Genomic DNA, 17,371 nt, shown 5'->3' on the forward strand with positions numbered 1-17,371 from the left:
GTTGGCTAAGTAGATGTCTAATGCTTTGCTGGTCGGTCTTTATTATGAATTCTGAACCCATTAAATAGTGCTTCCACTGTTTTAATGCTTGTACAACTGCTAATAGTTCTTTGTCATAAGTGGAATATTTGAGCTCAGAGGGTTTCGGCTTAGAACTAGAATATGCTATTGGATGATTGTCTTGCATTAGTACGGCTCCTATTCCTGATCCGCTAGCATCGGTCACAACTAGAAAGAATGGTCTGTTAAAGTCAGACAGTTTTAGAACAGGGGCATTAGTTAATGCACGTTTCAGTAAGTCAAAGGATTTCTGCTGAGTTTCAGTCCATTGATAAACAATTCCTTTCTTAAGAAGTTTGGTTAATGGTAAAGCAAGTAATGAAAAATTACGTACAAACTTCCTATAGAAACTAGCAAGACCAAGAATAGAGCGTAATTCATGCACGTTTTTAGGAACAGGCCAATGCAATATTGCATCAATTTTCTTAGGATCAACTTTAATTTCTTCTTTTGATACAATATGACCTAAATATTCTATTTCTGTCTTAAAGAATTCACTCTTTTCAGGATTTGCAAACAATTGATTTTCTTTCAGTAATTGAAAAACTAATGATAAATGCTCATAATGCTCTTTTTTACTTTGACTAAACACCAAAATATCATCAAAGAAAACAATCACACAATACTGATATTTCAGAAAGATACGGTTCATCATTCTACTGAAAGTAGCAGGTGCATTGGTCAATCCGAATGGCATGACTAAGAATTCGTAATGGCCAAACTGTGTTCTGAATGCAGTCTTAAATATGTCAGATCTATCTAGCCTCACCTGATGATATCCAGACTTAAGGTCAATTTTACTAAATATAGAAGATCCTTGTAGTTTGTCTATAAGGTTATCAACTCTAGGTATAGGATACCTATTCTTAACAGTGATCTTATTTAAAGCTTGGTAGTCAATACACATACGATAGGTATTATTCTTTTTCTTGACTAAGAGTACAGGTGCACTGAATGGGGAACTGCTAGGTCGAATTAAGCCTTTATTTAGTAATTTTTCAACTTGACTCTGGATTTCTTTTTGCTCTATTTGATTGTGCCTATATGGTGCTTCGCAAGGTGGTTGTGTGCCAGGGATTAAATCAATCTTATGGTCTTCTGGACGTGAAGGTGGTAAACCTGGTGGTAGGTCTTCTGCAAAACAGTCCTTAAAATATGCAAGAAATTCCTTATGCCTAGGGTGCATATGATTTTCCTTTGCTTGCAATTCATTCACCCAAATGAGATATGATTTAGTATTCTTGCGTAGTGCACGTTTTGCTTGAGTATGCGAAAGCAGCGGAAAAATATTAAATGCATGCATACCATATAATGTAATAGATTTTCCTTGAAAATTAATATTCATTGTGTGCGTGAAATAATCTATATTTGGATTATGCTGGTGTCTCCAAGGCATTCCTAAAATAATGTCGCTTGACTGTAATGGGACAACTAAGAAATTTCTTCTTTCAATATATGAACCAATTTGAATCTCTAAATCTTGTACTTCTTGTGTGTCATTGTACCTAGTGCTTAAAAATGCAGCTTTTATGCGATAATGCGTAGGTACAGTGTGTAATTTCAATTTCTTTACCAATTTTGCTGAAATAAAGTCACGAGTACTACCGTCATCATGCAAGATAGTTCTTTCCTTTCCATGCACCAAACATTTCATAGTCAACAATGAATGTGGAGTAGGCATACCTGGTAAAGTGTCGGAAGTAGTAGTAGTATCATCCTCATCTTCAGTGAAATCCGGCATATCCTCATGCTCATCTTCGTCCATGGCTCCAAGATAGTTGATATGTGCTGGTGGCTTCTTTGAATGACAATTTGTTGCGAGATGCCCTGGCTGGTGACACTTATAGCATACTATTGGCTTGGCTTTGGTTATATTATTTGCAATGGCTGGAAGTCTGGGTATATTTGGATTTGCTTGTGGAATAGGCTTTGGATTTGGATTGACAGTGGATGGTAATGCAGGTGGTTTAGCCCAATTCTTGCGAAAAGATGGTGATGAGAAACGACCTGGATTAAACCTTCTAAAATTGGAATTGAATTGTTTAGATCCATAATTACCGTTGGTTTGGAATTGCTGTGGTCGTCTGTCTCTTCCGCGTAACTTATCTTCAGTGTCGTGAGCTAAGGAAATGGCGTCTTCAAGGATAGCAGGCTTGAACATGTTCACTTCAGCGTAGTAATGTCCAAGAAGTCCAGACATATACTTCCGCTTATGTGTCGTCTCTGGTACGTCTTCAAGCATGCGTAGCTGTAGGAGCATTCCAAAAACGCTCTGTATATTGTGGAATGGGCTCACGATCCCGTTGTTGAAGTAAATCCCATTGCTTGATAGCCTTCTCATGAAATTGCGGTGGAAGGAAATTCTGCATGAATTTCTTCTTGAAATCTTCCCAAGTAGTAGGACATTCTATGCTCTTGCGTACTACAGTCCACCAAAGTGATGCTTTGTCTATCAGATGATTAGTAACACACTTGATTTTATCTTTTTCTGGATAAGTTTCCTCATGGAAATAGTCATCAAACTGGCTAATGAATGATAAAACAGTCTTTCCTTCTCGTATGCCATTGAAAGTGCGAAATTTGAAACTTCGTTTACTTATCTTGGATTCCTTGCGAATGGTTTGTGCTTCAAGAGTGGCGTCGATGGTACGGCGAATCAAATCTTCAGCTTGTGGTTCTTCTTTGTCGGTGGATGCTCTTTGTAATTTTGTCAATTGCGCTTGCAATGCTTGTCTAGCCCTTCACTTTTCTTCCAATTGTAACATGATTAGATCCATCTTTTGTTCCATGGTAGGCTCAGGTAGGTCGTCTTCAGTCATAGGATCATCCATATGTGGGGTCGTCATCCTGTAAAACTCAATAAACCTTTCTCACTCAAAATCAGGTTAGCGGGATGAGCGTAGCTCAAATTCGGGGTTACAAGGCTATGTATTTTTGGGTATTTCTTTCTCGATTTTCAGAAAATCTGCAATATTTCCGTCTTCGTTTGCTGAAAGTACTTCAATGAACTTGTAGATAGATAGAACACCTTGCCACGAACAACTTTCCAGTTCAGAGTTTTTGCATAGGAGCAAACCTTCTAGGAGTTTTGAGCACTAGTCAGTTCTGACTCCAGTTGACTAGTCTGACTTGCAGAGTTGCAGACTTAGCCGACTTGCAGAGTTGCAGACTTGCAGAACTTAGGCCGACTTGATGAACTTACAGGACTTGATTCCAATCGACTTGCTGAACTTGACTTCTGGTGCGCAGGACCCGGAGTTTAATGACTTTGTTGCCCTGTCTGATTTGAGTGACTTAGCTGAGACTTAGGTGATTAAGCTTAAAAAGCTTAGTCTTCAGTCGTCGTGATTTCGTGGGGGGGGGGGGGGGGGGGGGCGTTTTTTCTCCGCACGTCAAAATCGGAAGGGTCTTCTTAGACCTCGATGTGAATTTTTGAAGCTTATTAAGCTTCTTAAGCTTTCTTTTAAGCTTTTTGAAAGAAGTAATGATAAAAATAATGAAGCTCATCTCTGGTTTTCAACGACTTGATGAAGGAGATGGATGCGTGGTTCTCCGCCTGCAGAGCTTGGTCCTTCGCGATCTGACAGTAGAAATAGGGGTTCTTGATCGCCAAAAGTCTGCCTGTATCGACAGTTCGCGACGAGATTGACTGTAGAGTCCGATCGTTCCTGGAGCTCCGCCTTCGCCCGAGATTGGTAGCGATTGGAAGCTCTTGATCTCAGCTCCGCTCTGATACCACTGGTGCGCAGATCGGTCGCAGTATGCTCACGTAGTGAATCCCGGAAGGTCCCAAAGAACAATGAACTCTAACTTTTTGCACAAAAAACAATGTAAAAGCATGAACGACAAGAAGCAAGAGACCAATTGGGTTCAATCTCCCCCCATGCCTTGTGTGAGCATTTCACAAAGCATGTATTTTATGTATATTTCCATCTTCATGCTCAATAATAGCCCAATTTACAAAAATATGACAAGCTTTTAGCTTTTGAATTCGCTTTCTACAAAAATAGGAAATAAAGCTAATGGACAGTACCCATAGAGTCTGGCACACCCAATCTCAATGTCCAAAATAGAAATAACATATCCGTGCGCATAGGCGCATACAAAATAATAATCAATAATCAATGTCTCAATAGACATAACAAAATATAGGCGTGGCGCCTATCAAAATATAATCCAAAGGTCGAATACTCGCTAGACTCCAATGCTTTCCTCCGCCACTGCTGCTATCTCTACACATCAACTGAAGCATTCACAATCGTTAGTAAAATAATACAATTAAACCGACAAAAGTGAATACCTAGCAGTCTTCAGCTACATAAATAAATCAACTGGTTAGAAATAAATCCTAACCTTAATTTATTACGAGTGCGCACTCTAAACTCATAAACGTTTATTAATTTAGTATGCATTTTGCGGAATCACCCGCTATGGAATCACCCATGTACACACTAAATTAATGAAACGCCCGAAAAGGACAGGCGTCCCCATCAACTTCTCGCACAAAGAATCCTCTTCGTGTATGAGCCCCGATCATCTAAGTTTATGGAATCCACCGTAAAACCTCACGGAATCCACCGTGGAATATGCCTCCTGGCATCAGTAGGCACACCTCCCAGGCAACGGGGCAAAGTGTTCCTGCTACTACCAAAACTTGACACAAGTAGGTGTCAATTTGCAAAGATACGGATCCAAAACTGAGACTTAGCTCATAAGCATACAGTGAACCAAGACATATGATGTATTATCCCAAATGGTAAGAAATACCAAAGTCTGAAGTGTCTATAACCGCTCAATAGCATGTAACGGCTCAATGCATAAAAGTATCACCTGCTCAATGTCTGATAAGCATTCAAGAATGCTCCCATTGGCACAAAGGCCGTATATACGAGCTTAAGAGCTCAAGCCAAGGCAAGACACAGTGCCAATGACATAAGTCCAAGACAATACATCAATAGTACAACCCGAACATGTAGGCGGTAGAGCATTCGTATGTAGCATCAGTAAGCATGTGAGTCATCAAATACATCCCAATCCAAACTCTGACAAGCCAAGTAACATCCAAAACTACTCCAGATAATCCAAAATGCATCCAAGATGAAGCTTCAATGAGCACTCAAGCTCAATGTATGCATAGGGTAATCAACTGTGACATGAGCATCAAGCCGTAGGCAACGGGTATGCATAAACCCAAGAAGCATCACTGTCAAAGTATATGCCAATGTCAATAAGTGCGGGCCGAAATAAGCTTAAGCTTCCAAAAGCATCCGGATTTAATGACAAGCTCAAAGTCGTCCCTCGATGATCAATACATCATAGCATAACCCAAGACATACATCCGGAACCAATAGGCATATGTCAAAGCATGAAAGATAGCTTCAGCCCAAGAGTATTCAGCATGCATTTACTGTTATAAACTGTGTATTTCCAGCCCCAAAATCAGGCCAAAATCATAGCATTACATGTAGCTTCAATCCCCCAATCAATCGGTATGCAATAGGTTTCGAACCGGTTATGTAGTCATGCCCAAACAAGCATAGGAATACAAATAGATGCTGTCTCAGACCTGAAATCTGTTGCAGAAGATTTTGTCATCAGGATTTGGCAAATCCGACATCACTATTGCGTTCGGAGCGTGCCAAAACCCCAACTCAGACTCTTACCTTGCCTGAATCGGGTTCCGAATGCCCGCGATATGACAAAAAGAGTGATTTTTGGGCCAGATTTTGAAACAGGTGCAAAAAAAAGTGAGCTGGCTGGGGGGGTCTGCAATTCCACATGTCAACAATGGGGGCCAAAGGAGGCACAAATGAGGGCCAAAGAAGGCCTACACCAAGCCTTGATAGGCTGGAAGTAAGATCCAGGTGAAGGAAGCTCAAAGAGGTTTGAGCTATGGCTGCCCACAACTTGTTTACAGCCTGTGAGACGTGAGAACTGAAGTAAACCTTGAACAAAATGATCAAATACCTCTGATGTAATGCCCTGAAGGTGCCCAACAATGTCAGGAAGGTGCTCGGGAAGTCGGGGAGCGACGGGAGCTCGAAGGAGTCGGATATGGCTGTCTCGAATTAGACCCAATGCAAGTAGGGAGTCGATGGGATGCTGAGAATGCCACGAACCAAGCTCAAGAGTCGAAAAGCAAAGCTCTGATACTAGTTGAAAGGGAGCGATGGATCGAAGGTTGGACTCGAGAGCTATGGCGGGAGAGCAAGAGCAAGAAAGGAAGAGACTAGAAATGGGAACTCCAACAGTCACAATGTGTGACCAGGCCTTCCTTTATTCAAACTATCACTCAAAGAATAAAGAATAAAGTGACGATAACGGGCGCCCGTCACCTGCAGTGTGCAGTGGCTGTGACTGTCAGTGTAGTAATACACGGGGCGGCTAGGTAGAGGCGCCTTTACTCCCAACACATGACTGCATTTCATCACGCCAGGTACATCACCTTACGCCAGGTCCCTCACGCTACGACTACTCACGAGAGAGAGAGAGAGAGAGAGAGAGAGAGAGAGAGAGAGATATTAATGTCTACATAAGAAGACCAATATGGCCATGGGACACAATCTAGAGTATATCCATGCCTAATCTTATCTCATTAGAAAGTAAAGATAATAGTAGAATAAGGGGCCTATCACCAGGTGGTGATACTTTTTACAGTTGTTTTTCTTATTTACTTATATAAATATTTTATTTTTCTTTTCTTTTGTTGCTGTTGCTTCTTATCCCCAAAGTTCTATTGGAATAAGCCGCGATCTTTGCATGGCCAGAAGAGGCAACCATTGGGACAAATTGGACTAATGGTTTGTCTGGTCCTTAGGACCGGTTTCATATTGAATGGATACTGAAGAATAGAATGGCAGTGGTTTGGGACTGTGTGCTTAGCCACTGGAGATGGTGCAAGACAATGAGCCTGGCCAAGACAGAAGATGCACATGTGAGAATGCTCACAGAGTAAAAGTCACCGTAACTGAGCCACATTATTCTTTTTGATGTGGTCATAATGATAAAAGTTGCTCTGAACAACTTGAGGAATGCAGGGGTCACCGTCCCTAAAATTTACGGAGTTACTATTTTTGGACCTCAGAATCTGTTCACGTCATTATCTTCGTTTTTGCATGAGGGTTAATTCTCTGGTCTGTGCCGAGGTCAAATTTTGCACCGATCATGGAGAATTTTAGACCAGAAGGTTTAAACGGGAAAATTATTACATATATGTCATGTGGCACAAATTCCTAGTAGATGGGAGAATGAAGTTTTGAGGAGCTAAGGGTAGATTACTGTAAGAAAATCAGCCGTGGAGAGTACTTCTACGTCTTTGACTCAAGTATGGAGGTAGAGCTTACTCCCTCTGATCAACTCTCTCTCTATTCTTAGAGGAAATGCTTCGCATGATGGGCTGATTCCATCGAAGGTACAATTTTGTGTTTTCTTTGAAATTGTGCATATGAATCATTGAGTATTGGTCACAGAAAATGCAGGACATGCTGGACAGTAAGAACATTGAATTCAGAGATCTGCAGATTGTAATTCTGCACGCGAATCGTTGAGTTTTGGTCACATGCTGATTAGTAAGAACAATGAATTCTGCACATGCTGGACAGTAAGAACGGTGTACTGGACAGTAAGAACAGTGAATTCTGCACATGCTGGACAGTAAGAACAGTGAACTCTGGACATGCTGGAGAGTAAGAACAGTGAATTCAGAGATCTGTAGACTGTAATTCTGCACAGGAATGATTGAGTTTTGGTCACAAAAAATGCTTTCCTAAAAGGGATGTTGATCTGGACATCCTGTACTGTTCTTATGTAGCTGGGATTTACTTAGAAGAGATGAAAACCAACTGTTCACAGGTTGCGTATTTTGGAACATTATCATTTTTTTAAATTTCCATATTTTAATTGATAAAAAAATACCGGGAGGGGTGCCAGTCTTCGGGGCCAATCTGGTGTTGAGCGAGGGAGTGAGGTCTCTGCTTATGTGTGTGTGTGTAAAGACCAGGTGTTAATTGAAGGAACTACCGCTTTATGTGAGTCATAGACCGGTTTAAGGGCCAATGACAGAATGCTGAAAATAAGTGTACAATGAGATAATGCTAGAGTACAAGCATGCGCAGTGTTGTCTCATTGGTAGAATGAAAGAGAAGTCCTAATGTGACATTGCCATTTATGAAATTGTAGTGGAGACTATAGGTTGTAGCTATTCTCAAGATCTACGCATGATGTCAGCTATGATGCAGTCCCTAATTGCTCGATTGATGTGTGTGGTGGTGAGTCTTTAGTGTCTCATAATGATGGTTTTGATCTGATTGAGGTGCAGCCTCCTCAGTCGTGGTCTTGGTAGAGGCGGTCATTGTGCTTGGTGAAAGTGAAATGGCTTTGTCCAATGTGACTCTACAGTATGGAATGGAAGTTTTTTGGCAGGGTGGCTCTATCTCTACTAGGTCAATAGTATTTATAGGGTCTGATCTATGAAAAGATCTATCACACTTTGGCCTCCTGTCTTGTAGTAGTGTTGTGTGGTGTCTTTGTTGCTCTAGGAGGAAGAGACCTAGGCATCTCAGGTCATCCTGATACTCTATAACACACTGAAGAGGTCCAAAACCATTATGAAAGAGGAAGTGGTACCATCCTTGTATGTCATCATGAGAGAGAGAGAGAGTTCTATTTACGAAAAAAAAAGAGAGAGAGTTCTACTAGTTTTCACGAAAAAAAGGAGAGTTCTACTAGTAGTGGTGTGGTTTTTTTTTTTTGAATGTCCCTTCAGCTATGCATAATGCATATGGCTTTTGCATCTTGGTAGATAGCCTCTTGTACTTCTAATCATTCTTGAATTTGACCATCTTTTTTTTTTTTTGAGAGAGAGAGAGAGAGAGAGAGAGAGAGAGAGAGAGAGAGATGCTGAGTGGTGGTGGTACTGAACCATTTACTCTTGCCTAAATGGTCAGATATGGTTGCACTCTGAGTTCCTTGTTTTGCTCTCGCTATGTTTCCTGTTCTGACAATGCTATTGCATTTGGTTGCTAATGGGGAGGTGGTGGGCTTGTCTCTTCCTTCAAAGCAATAGTTTGTTGGTCAAGTGTTGGTTGATGATACTTTCATGATTTTTAAAGAAGGTGATCGGGATAACCTCCATAAAACATTGGATATCTAGGACATGTTTGGTTAGGCTTCAAGATAGCACATTAACGCTTCCAAATCATCTCTCATCATTTGTACCAAACATGGTTTGCAAGTCTTAGGGTGGTAGGAAGAGGTGGTTCGCAAAGGGAATATTGCAAGGCACTTGGGTTACCATTTGGGGGTGAATGTTTGGCCTACGTAGTTGTTGGAATGGATTTTGGCAAGGGTGGAAGCTAAATTTACTTATTGGAAATTGCAAGCATGGCCTTTCCATGTGCCCCTCAAGGTGGCACAAGCAATTATGCTACCTATGCTTACTTACTACGTGCCCTATTGCCTTGGTCCAAGACTAGCTTGGGGGACGTTACTCAAGCCATCCACTTTATACTTTGGAAAAAGGACTCTTTGCACACTGGCATTTCTTGGGTTTCATGGGCCATATTTGTACTCCCAAAAGAGAATGGGTGGTGTTCTTTAGGGGAGGGGGGGTTTTTCGTTTCACTGTTGAGAGAATTGTGAGACACAAACAGCAAGAGAGACTGCAAAGACGAAGAGAGAGATGGTTGTTCTTATTCCCTTAATAATGGATACATATATAGGTTTTCATGCGACCTTTGGCATCACAATAGTGATGACTCTTTGCATCTGACCATTTGAATTCTCAGCAATAGAAAGTAATCCAAGTTGTGCCATCCGATTATACCTAGATCAAGCATCTTGTTTTCCTTCCCATGAAATTATCTTAGAAACTGCGAGCAATTCAGCCTACATAAAATTGGCATGCAATCTATCATCCCTGGGACGCCAACCCAATTTCTGAAGCACGAGTCAAATAAGTCAGCAAAACTGAAGATTGTGTACTAACAAGCTGGTCAACATTTAGCACAGGCTGCCACAAACCATGTATTTCAGACTTCCATGCACAATACCCCAATTTTTAAGGAAAAAGCAACCAATGGAGACCCAAGACTCATGACCAAAGCACATAGCTTGAAACAATGACAAATGAAGAGCCACCACCCATAAAACCTGTTCCCATGCTTTGTTTTAACAACCTTCCGAATGTGATATTGCAGGCGTGATGTGTATTTGATGTCCTTTTGCTCAATTCAATGGATTTTTTGTGTACCTTGAGGATAGTACAACTTACGGGACATGCTTCCTTAGCTTTGTACGATTGGTGGCCTTTTCTTGAACTCTCTCTGGATAATCCTTGGTAGGATTGGAGACTTATGGGGCGGCTGCATTTGGAGACTGTGCATTTAGTAAATCAGATTTATCACTTGTTTATTAGGGATCGTCATTGGTTGGTAGCTAAGGGTAATTCTGTCAGGAGTGTCCTTTTAGTACATCAGATTTATCACTTGCTTATTAGGTAAAGGGTAATTCTTTCTAGAGCCTTCTTGAAGGGAGAGGCAAGCTTCAGCCCTCTCTAGATGAAATATTACTAATGGCTTTTGCTTCTTTTGCACTAGAAGTGTGGAGTGTTCTCGCCATAGGTTTCTTTCCTGTCCGGTGGCAAGGAAGATTTGGTCTCTTCTGTTAGAGATTCGGTGACGAGTGATGGGACCTGTACTGTGTCCCTGTGATTGGATTTTTGCCAAGCCAAAATTCTCAGACCCTGTCCAGCTGCATATGAAAACAGTGTTCCTCTTTTTGGGATGTTGGCATTTCATAATGCCTTTGTTTTTGACTCCCATTTAGCTATTCAAAGTCACGTTGCTTGATTGAAAGGCCTCCTTCACTGGCAGCTGGATATGGTGCAGCATCCCCTGGGAGGATTTGGTCTCATGGCATACGGCAGTTTCCTCCATTACTCTGCCCTCCTTTTAGCTGATTCATGGCTCTTGTGCTTTTCAGTAATTAATATAATTACCATGTTTGAGAGAGAGAGAGAGAGAGAGAGAGAGAGAGAGAGAGAGAGAGAGAGAGAGAGATTCAAAATCAAACCCCACCCCACACCCCCCCACCCCCCACATATATATATATTGGCAGCCTTCTATCCTTCCAATACAAATTTTGCGGATTGGACAGCTGGTTATTTTATCAGTTCCAGCAGGTATGAGCTTGAATGTTGATGGTTTTTTATTCATTTCCTTTTTCCAATAACCACATTGATCCTTTTAGAAGTTTGTTGGCTTGTGTATAAACTTGACATGATCAATCATCATATTGATCAGTCTAAAAGTCCTTTGGATGACTTGGATCAGCTAATTGTGAAATGTGTTTCATAGGCCCTGAAATCCAAAATGCCTCATTTTACTGAAACATGAAATGACAGACCGAAACAAGGTACTAAAATGAAAAAAGCACTGACTGTTCTTGATCTTTTTAGGGTTTGTGTGCATTTGCACACATTCTGTAGGATACCTTGCTAATTCATCTTCACTAATTAAAGAGGGTGTACCATTGCCTTGTATTGAAACCTTTTAAACCTCTATTAATGTGACATGTTATCAGCCAGCACTGAAGCCTTTGGGATGAGTTAAAGATAAGAGCCCAACCTCACCCTTGTATGCAAACACATGATTGAGCAATAAAGGACTCTATTGTGGAAGGGCATAGACTTTCTTATCTCACATCTTCTATAGGCGTTGACTAGATGGTCCTTCATGCAGTATGCGTTGCATGTTTACCTTTTCTGGTAAGTTCATGTGGGGATATTAGGCATTTTGTCCACTTTCAGGGGTTAGTGTCAGAATGATGCAACGCCAATGCAAAGGAACAAATAGTCGAAGTCTGAAAATCAGAAAGCATATAAACAAAATATTGAAAGGAAGTGTAAACACAGAGCCACAAGATACACGTAATAGAATCCTGTGTGTGCAAACCTGACAATACTCTAGTAATCACCATAGTGAAGAGGGAGCACGGTAGCTTCTGATCCGCACCCAACAAATGTAGTTCTGTGCAGTTAGAAGATGGTTACGTACTGCATGTACATGCTCAAAAGCCTTGAAACGTGAGTGAAATTGTTCAGCCATTATTTTGAAGCAAAGACATCTGTCCAATGTGTTGGTTTCAAGCTAGGAAAGGAACTTGGCAATGGTTTATTTCTAATTTTAATCACACAGAATTGAAGTAAACTGTTTGGATAGTGGAGACGCAGCACAAGGCACTAAGCAACACAAGGAGCTAAAAGAAGAGCCCACGCCTTACAACAAAGAGACGACTAACTTCCTCTCAAGTCTCTCAACTATAGGTGCATCATGCTGGGCAGCTCTCCAGTGCTATTTCTCAGTAAATTGAGACCATCAAACAACAGATGGTTTGATGCTGATCCTCCTTTGGCCAGCTTTACCTCATGTAGGTGATTGAAGAAAGCTGAGAACAATAATGAATGGTGTCTTTGGCTTTAGGAACTATGTTGTTATAACTGTGGTGATATAACTGAGGTATACACTACCTCAAACTAAATGGACAAACTAGGGTTTATAATACAAAGATCTCTTCAAAACATACTCTTTACATATAGGTGAACATAAGTCTACTCGCGAAGAATCACCATCACACACATTGTTCGGATTCAGAATGGTTTTTATCTTCTTCTTCTATTGTTAATGGAGTTGACTATAATCTTGAATATCATGATGAATGGCTTGAAGAATAAGCATCCATATCCCACTTACCATGGGGGTAAGAGACAGTAGGGTGAAGGGAGATTCAAGGAGAGCAGTAGATGAAAGAGAAGGGGTTTGAAGAAATAGAAGATGCAGTAGAAAACTGATAGAGGTGAAGCCTCTCAATTTATTTCAACATCCTATCATACATGGAAGACATCAGCTCATAATCATAGCTCATAACCAAATACATCCAAATAAGGGTGGGTCGAAGCCCAAGACACATTGAGACAATAGCTTAGCTCTTACACAAATACCATAGAGACAGGGAACGCCTGTTCCGGCACTTAAAGAACGGATTAATGCGTTCCGGGGGGTCTGAGCCGAGGAAACGTTGGTGGAACATTCCAGCCCATTCCTTGTCCCGTTTCCACCCGTTCCTTGGTCATTTCCTGTTTGGAATGGCTGTTCTAGTAGCGGGGCATTTAAAAAAACGTCGATGCATGGACTCCAACGTCAGCAGGGCATGGTGCTTCATGTGGAAAACCACCAAGATTAGTGGGTATGTACCCTTCTTGTGGGCCATCGGTGGCAGCAAGTCGTGGTGTTAGTCAGAGTTCATTGCACACTTCATGGAAACCAAAGAAAAAAGAGGAAACAGATGCAACAGTGACACACTTTTTTAACCATGACCATATTGCATTCAAATCAGCTAGGTCACCTTATTTTTTAAATATGGTGATAAAGATTGCAGAGTATGGACCCATATGTAAGCCCCCTTCATAAAAAACTATTAAGACTACATTGCTTCAAAAGGAGAAAGTAGCCATAGAGATTGCAACATCAAATATTTGAAATCGATGGGCAAGAAATGGAGTGACATTGATAGCAGATGGATGGACTGACACACACCATAGGTCCAGACATGGTATTGTCGCATATTCTCGTGGAGATGTATACTTCATTGGTAGTCATGATGCTTCAAAGATTGGAAACAGTGCAGATGTATTGGCATCTGAGTGGTGCGAGGCAGTGCAGGTTGTTGGGGTAAAAAATGTAGTGCAGTTTGTGGCAGATGGTGAACCTATAAATAGGGCAGCAGGAAACATTTTAATGGCAATGTATCCACATATCACCTTTAGTCCATGCATGGTGCATTGCTTGAATAACTTGTTGAAGGATATTGGGGACTTGCCATAGATTGCATCTCTTGTTACGAAAGGCAACAAGATTATTACATTTATATGTAATCATTAGTACTTGCATGTTGAATTTCGCAAGAGAAGTGACAAAGAACTTCTCAAATACTCGAATACACGATTTGCATATAACTTTTTTATGCTTGGTCGATTGCACTATTGCAAAGGTGCAATTAGGGAGCTTTTTGCTAGTGATGAGTATGAAAATTGGAATGGGCTGCCACTGCGATTGCTGTGTTATGTAATGCATATGTCTCTTATAGAGAATTTTGGGATGAGGTGAATTGCACCAACCAAATAGTTGATCCTATTATGTACATGTTGAGGCTTGCAAATGGTATGGATCCATGCATTGGGAAGATCTATGAAGGTATGGATCGCATGATTGAGAAGTTGGAGAGTTTGGAACCAAATGCAGACACGTATGAGTAGATCAAGGAGTTATGCATCAGCAGACGGAATGAGTATGATTCTCCTATGCATGTTGCAGCATTTGTGCTTGATCTTGAGTTTCAAGAAAAGATGCAAGAAAGAGACCTTGAGGTGGTCAAGGCTTGGATCGCATTGCTTGCAAGGCTTTATTCTAGCCATGAAATGCAACACAAAATCAAAAATCAGCTCTCTATGTCGGCAAACATTAGGGATGTTTGGTACAGAGGATGCACTAGAGGACATCACAAATATTGGGGCTGCTTTATGGTGGGAGGACTACGGGGCAGAAGCTCCAGAGTTGCAAAGTTTGGCTATTCGTATTCTTAGCCAAATAATTAGCTCTTCTTGTTTAGAGCAACTATGGAGCTCATTCAATCACATTCACTCAAAGAAGAGAAATTGTCTTGGTAGAATGAAGACGAATGACCTAGTTTATGTGAGCTCCAATCTTCGCTTGCTAGCTCGTACATCAGTTCCAAAGGCTGATTCTTTTATACGTTGGGAAAAAGATGATGACGATGACGATGATGGTGATGGTGATAGTGATGGTGATGGTGATGGCTAAGATGTTGATGAACAGGATGAGCATTCAGGCACAGTGGAGCCATCTTCCATATATCAGAGCACTTAGCGGCTAGCCTTTTGGAACTTTAGAATATTGAATTGGAAATCAGAGCTCTTGTAACTTGGATCTTTAGACTTTAAAGTTTAGTGCATATTTTGTGTCTTTGCAATGCGCACTTGTTGAACTTATGCAACATTGTTGATTACAATCTTGAATCATGAATGCGACAATCCATCGCTGATTACAATGTTTTGAATCTTTATTATTGTTGAAACTTGATTATTATGTCTCTAATTTAACAAACTATGGTTGATATGATATCTCTCTCTAGATTCTAAGACTTAAGTTTTGATTTTTTTTTTTCTCTCTCTCTCTCTCTCTCTACACACCCCCCCCCCCCCCATTCCCTCCATTCCCGTTCCCTAACTTTTGGGCGTTCCCTCCGTTCCGGGGGGTCTCGTTCCCGTTCCTCGTTCCTGGTAACTATGATGATAAATACATAACATAATCCATGATCCATGCTGTTGCCATCCATTGACTATTATAGGTATTCACCTCAAAATTACATGTAAACTTCAAACTAGTAGTGGTAGAAGCCACTACAACCAAGACACATATCAAATGCTCCTGTCAAATCCTTGTCAAAGCTAAAGAAGCACTTCAGCCCTGTCAATAACAGTGTATTCTAGCCCTCAATCAAGGCTTCAAAATGCATACAAATCCAATCATAAGCCTCTCTAATGAATGCCTAAGGTTGCATTGCTGTGTAGGGAGTGTATCCAATACATACATTCCATTAGATGACTTGCAAGCTCTCCCAAATTGAGTGGACTGTGGGCCCCCTTGTTTATGACAGTTTTGACAGCCCATAGACCATGAAAAATCACACCTTTGGCTGTCCCAAGTGGTACACTAGATGCCAGCAGCAAGAACCAAGCTCTAGGCATCAAGAAAAGCACTAAGAATGAAGATGAAGCCAGAAGAGACCTTGCTAGTCATGGATTCCCTGATTTTCCTTGTTTAGGACAGCACCATAGCTCTTCCTCTCCCCCCAAATGCATGGAAAAATCACACTTTACCTTCTTGGAATTAATCTTGACCATTCCCCTTGAGTTGAGCTTAAGTTGCATGCCTTGGAAGCTCCTCCTGTGGTCCAGCTGTTCCAGCACTCTCCTTGCAGTCCACGCCCATGAAATGCGCCGAAAATCACGTTGAAGCCCCTGCTCTTCATCCACATAACCACTAAGTTTCATAAGGCACATCTAAGTTATCTAAGTCATTAACAAAGGCATATACCATGTCCCGTGCTCAAACCAAGTGGACTTGTCAAACTAAGTAACATCCAAGCAAAATGAACTTAAAGAGTCACTGCTTTATGTCCTGTAACATGTCCTGAAGCTCATGTAGACCAAGTATGCAGACCTACATGATCCACAACATCTTCATTTTTCACACTGTAAACATAAAATCCCATGATAGTGTAACACTAGAGGGTAGGCTGTTGGCGTTGTTGCCCCTCCTTCCCCTCCTACCGAGGATCAGAGAAGATGGCACTCAAAAGAGGCACATGCACTTTCTTTTATTGCCTTGTCAATGAAAAGATTGATCATTACACACATTCAGTCTTGTAAGGTCTCAAAATTAGTATGGGATGTACTTGAGTGTATGTTTGCAGCATGTAACGAGGCTAGAATATCTTATCTTTGTAGAGAGTTGACCAATGTGAACATGGATGAGAGGAATAGAATGGCAAATCACCTTACTCACATACAATATTTATTGGATCAGCTGCTCAATGTGGATGAAATCATTCACGGTGTTGAATTGGTAAACATCACACTGAATTCTCTTTTAGAGTCGTATCTTGGTTTCCACACCTCTTTGATGTTGTCTTTGGAGGGGAGGGGGGTGGGGCAGCAGCCTCTTACATTTGTGGAGTTGGAAGGCCCCTTGTTGCAAGAGGAACAGACTAAGAAGAATGTTGCATTGTGCTTAGGAGATATGGCTATGCTTTCAATTTCAAAGGCAAAGGAAAAGTCAAGAAAAATGCAAAAAAGCAATAAAAGGGTGATGTTGGACAACCATCAAATAAGGCTGTCCAGCACATTGGAAAGCCTGAAAAGAAAGGGAAATGTCATTATTGCAAGAAGCCAGGCTACTATATTGATGAATGTCGTAAGAGATTAGCCAAAGAGAAGAGAAAGGACTCTGGTTTTGCTGTCCAAGAGACATTATCTAGCAAATCTATTGATGGTGATGCTTCTGTCAATTTTGTGGAGGACTGCATTTTTGACTTGCAGTTGTGATTCTTCAATGGCTGATTTAGCAATTAATACCGCTGAAACACAACAAACATAATATTTTGATAGTGGAGCTTCAAAGCACATCACTTCTAGGAAGTGTTTGTTTTCCTCTTTGCATTCAGTCCCTATTGG

At 41.0% G+C, this 17,371-nt stretch overlaps 1 protein-coding gene across 2 annotated transcripts in view; it reads left to right on the forward strand.

The window, feature by feature from the left end:
* LOC148013936 (Neutral/alkaline non-lysosomal ceramidase) overlaps positions 1–17,371 on the forward strand; it is a 103,400-nt gene that overhangs the window by 68,970 nt on the left and 17,059 nt on the right. For both annotated transcript variants that reach the window (XM_087666169.1, XM_087666170.1), the window contains exon 7: positions 11,176–11,239. In XM_087666169.1, the coding sequence (XP_087522295.1) occupies positions 11,176–11,239 (64 nt within the window). The remainder of the gene's footprint in view (positions 1–11,175; positions 11,240–17,371) is intronic.

The sequence above is a fragment of the Lygodium microphyllum genome, chromosome 25 (genome assembly GCF_053477565.2).
Source record: "Lygodium microphyllum isolate KBCC chromosome 25, Lygodium_microphyllum_v1.1.10, whole genome shotgun sequence".
Classification (NCBI taxonomy): Eukaryota; Viridiplantae; Streptophyta; class Polypodiopsida; order Schizaeales; family Lygodiaceae; genus Lygodium; species Lygodium microphyllum.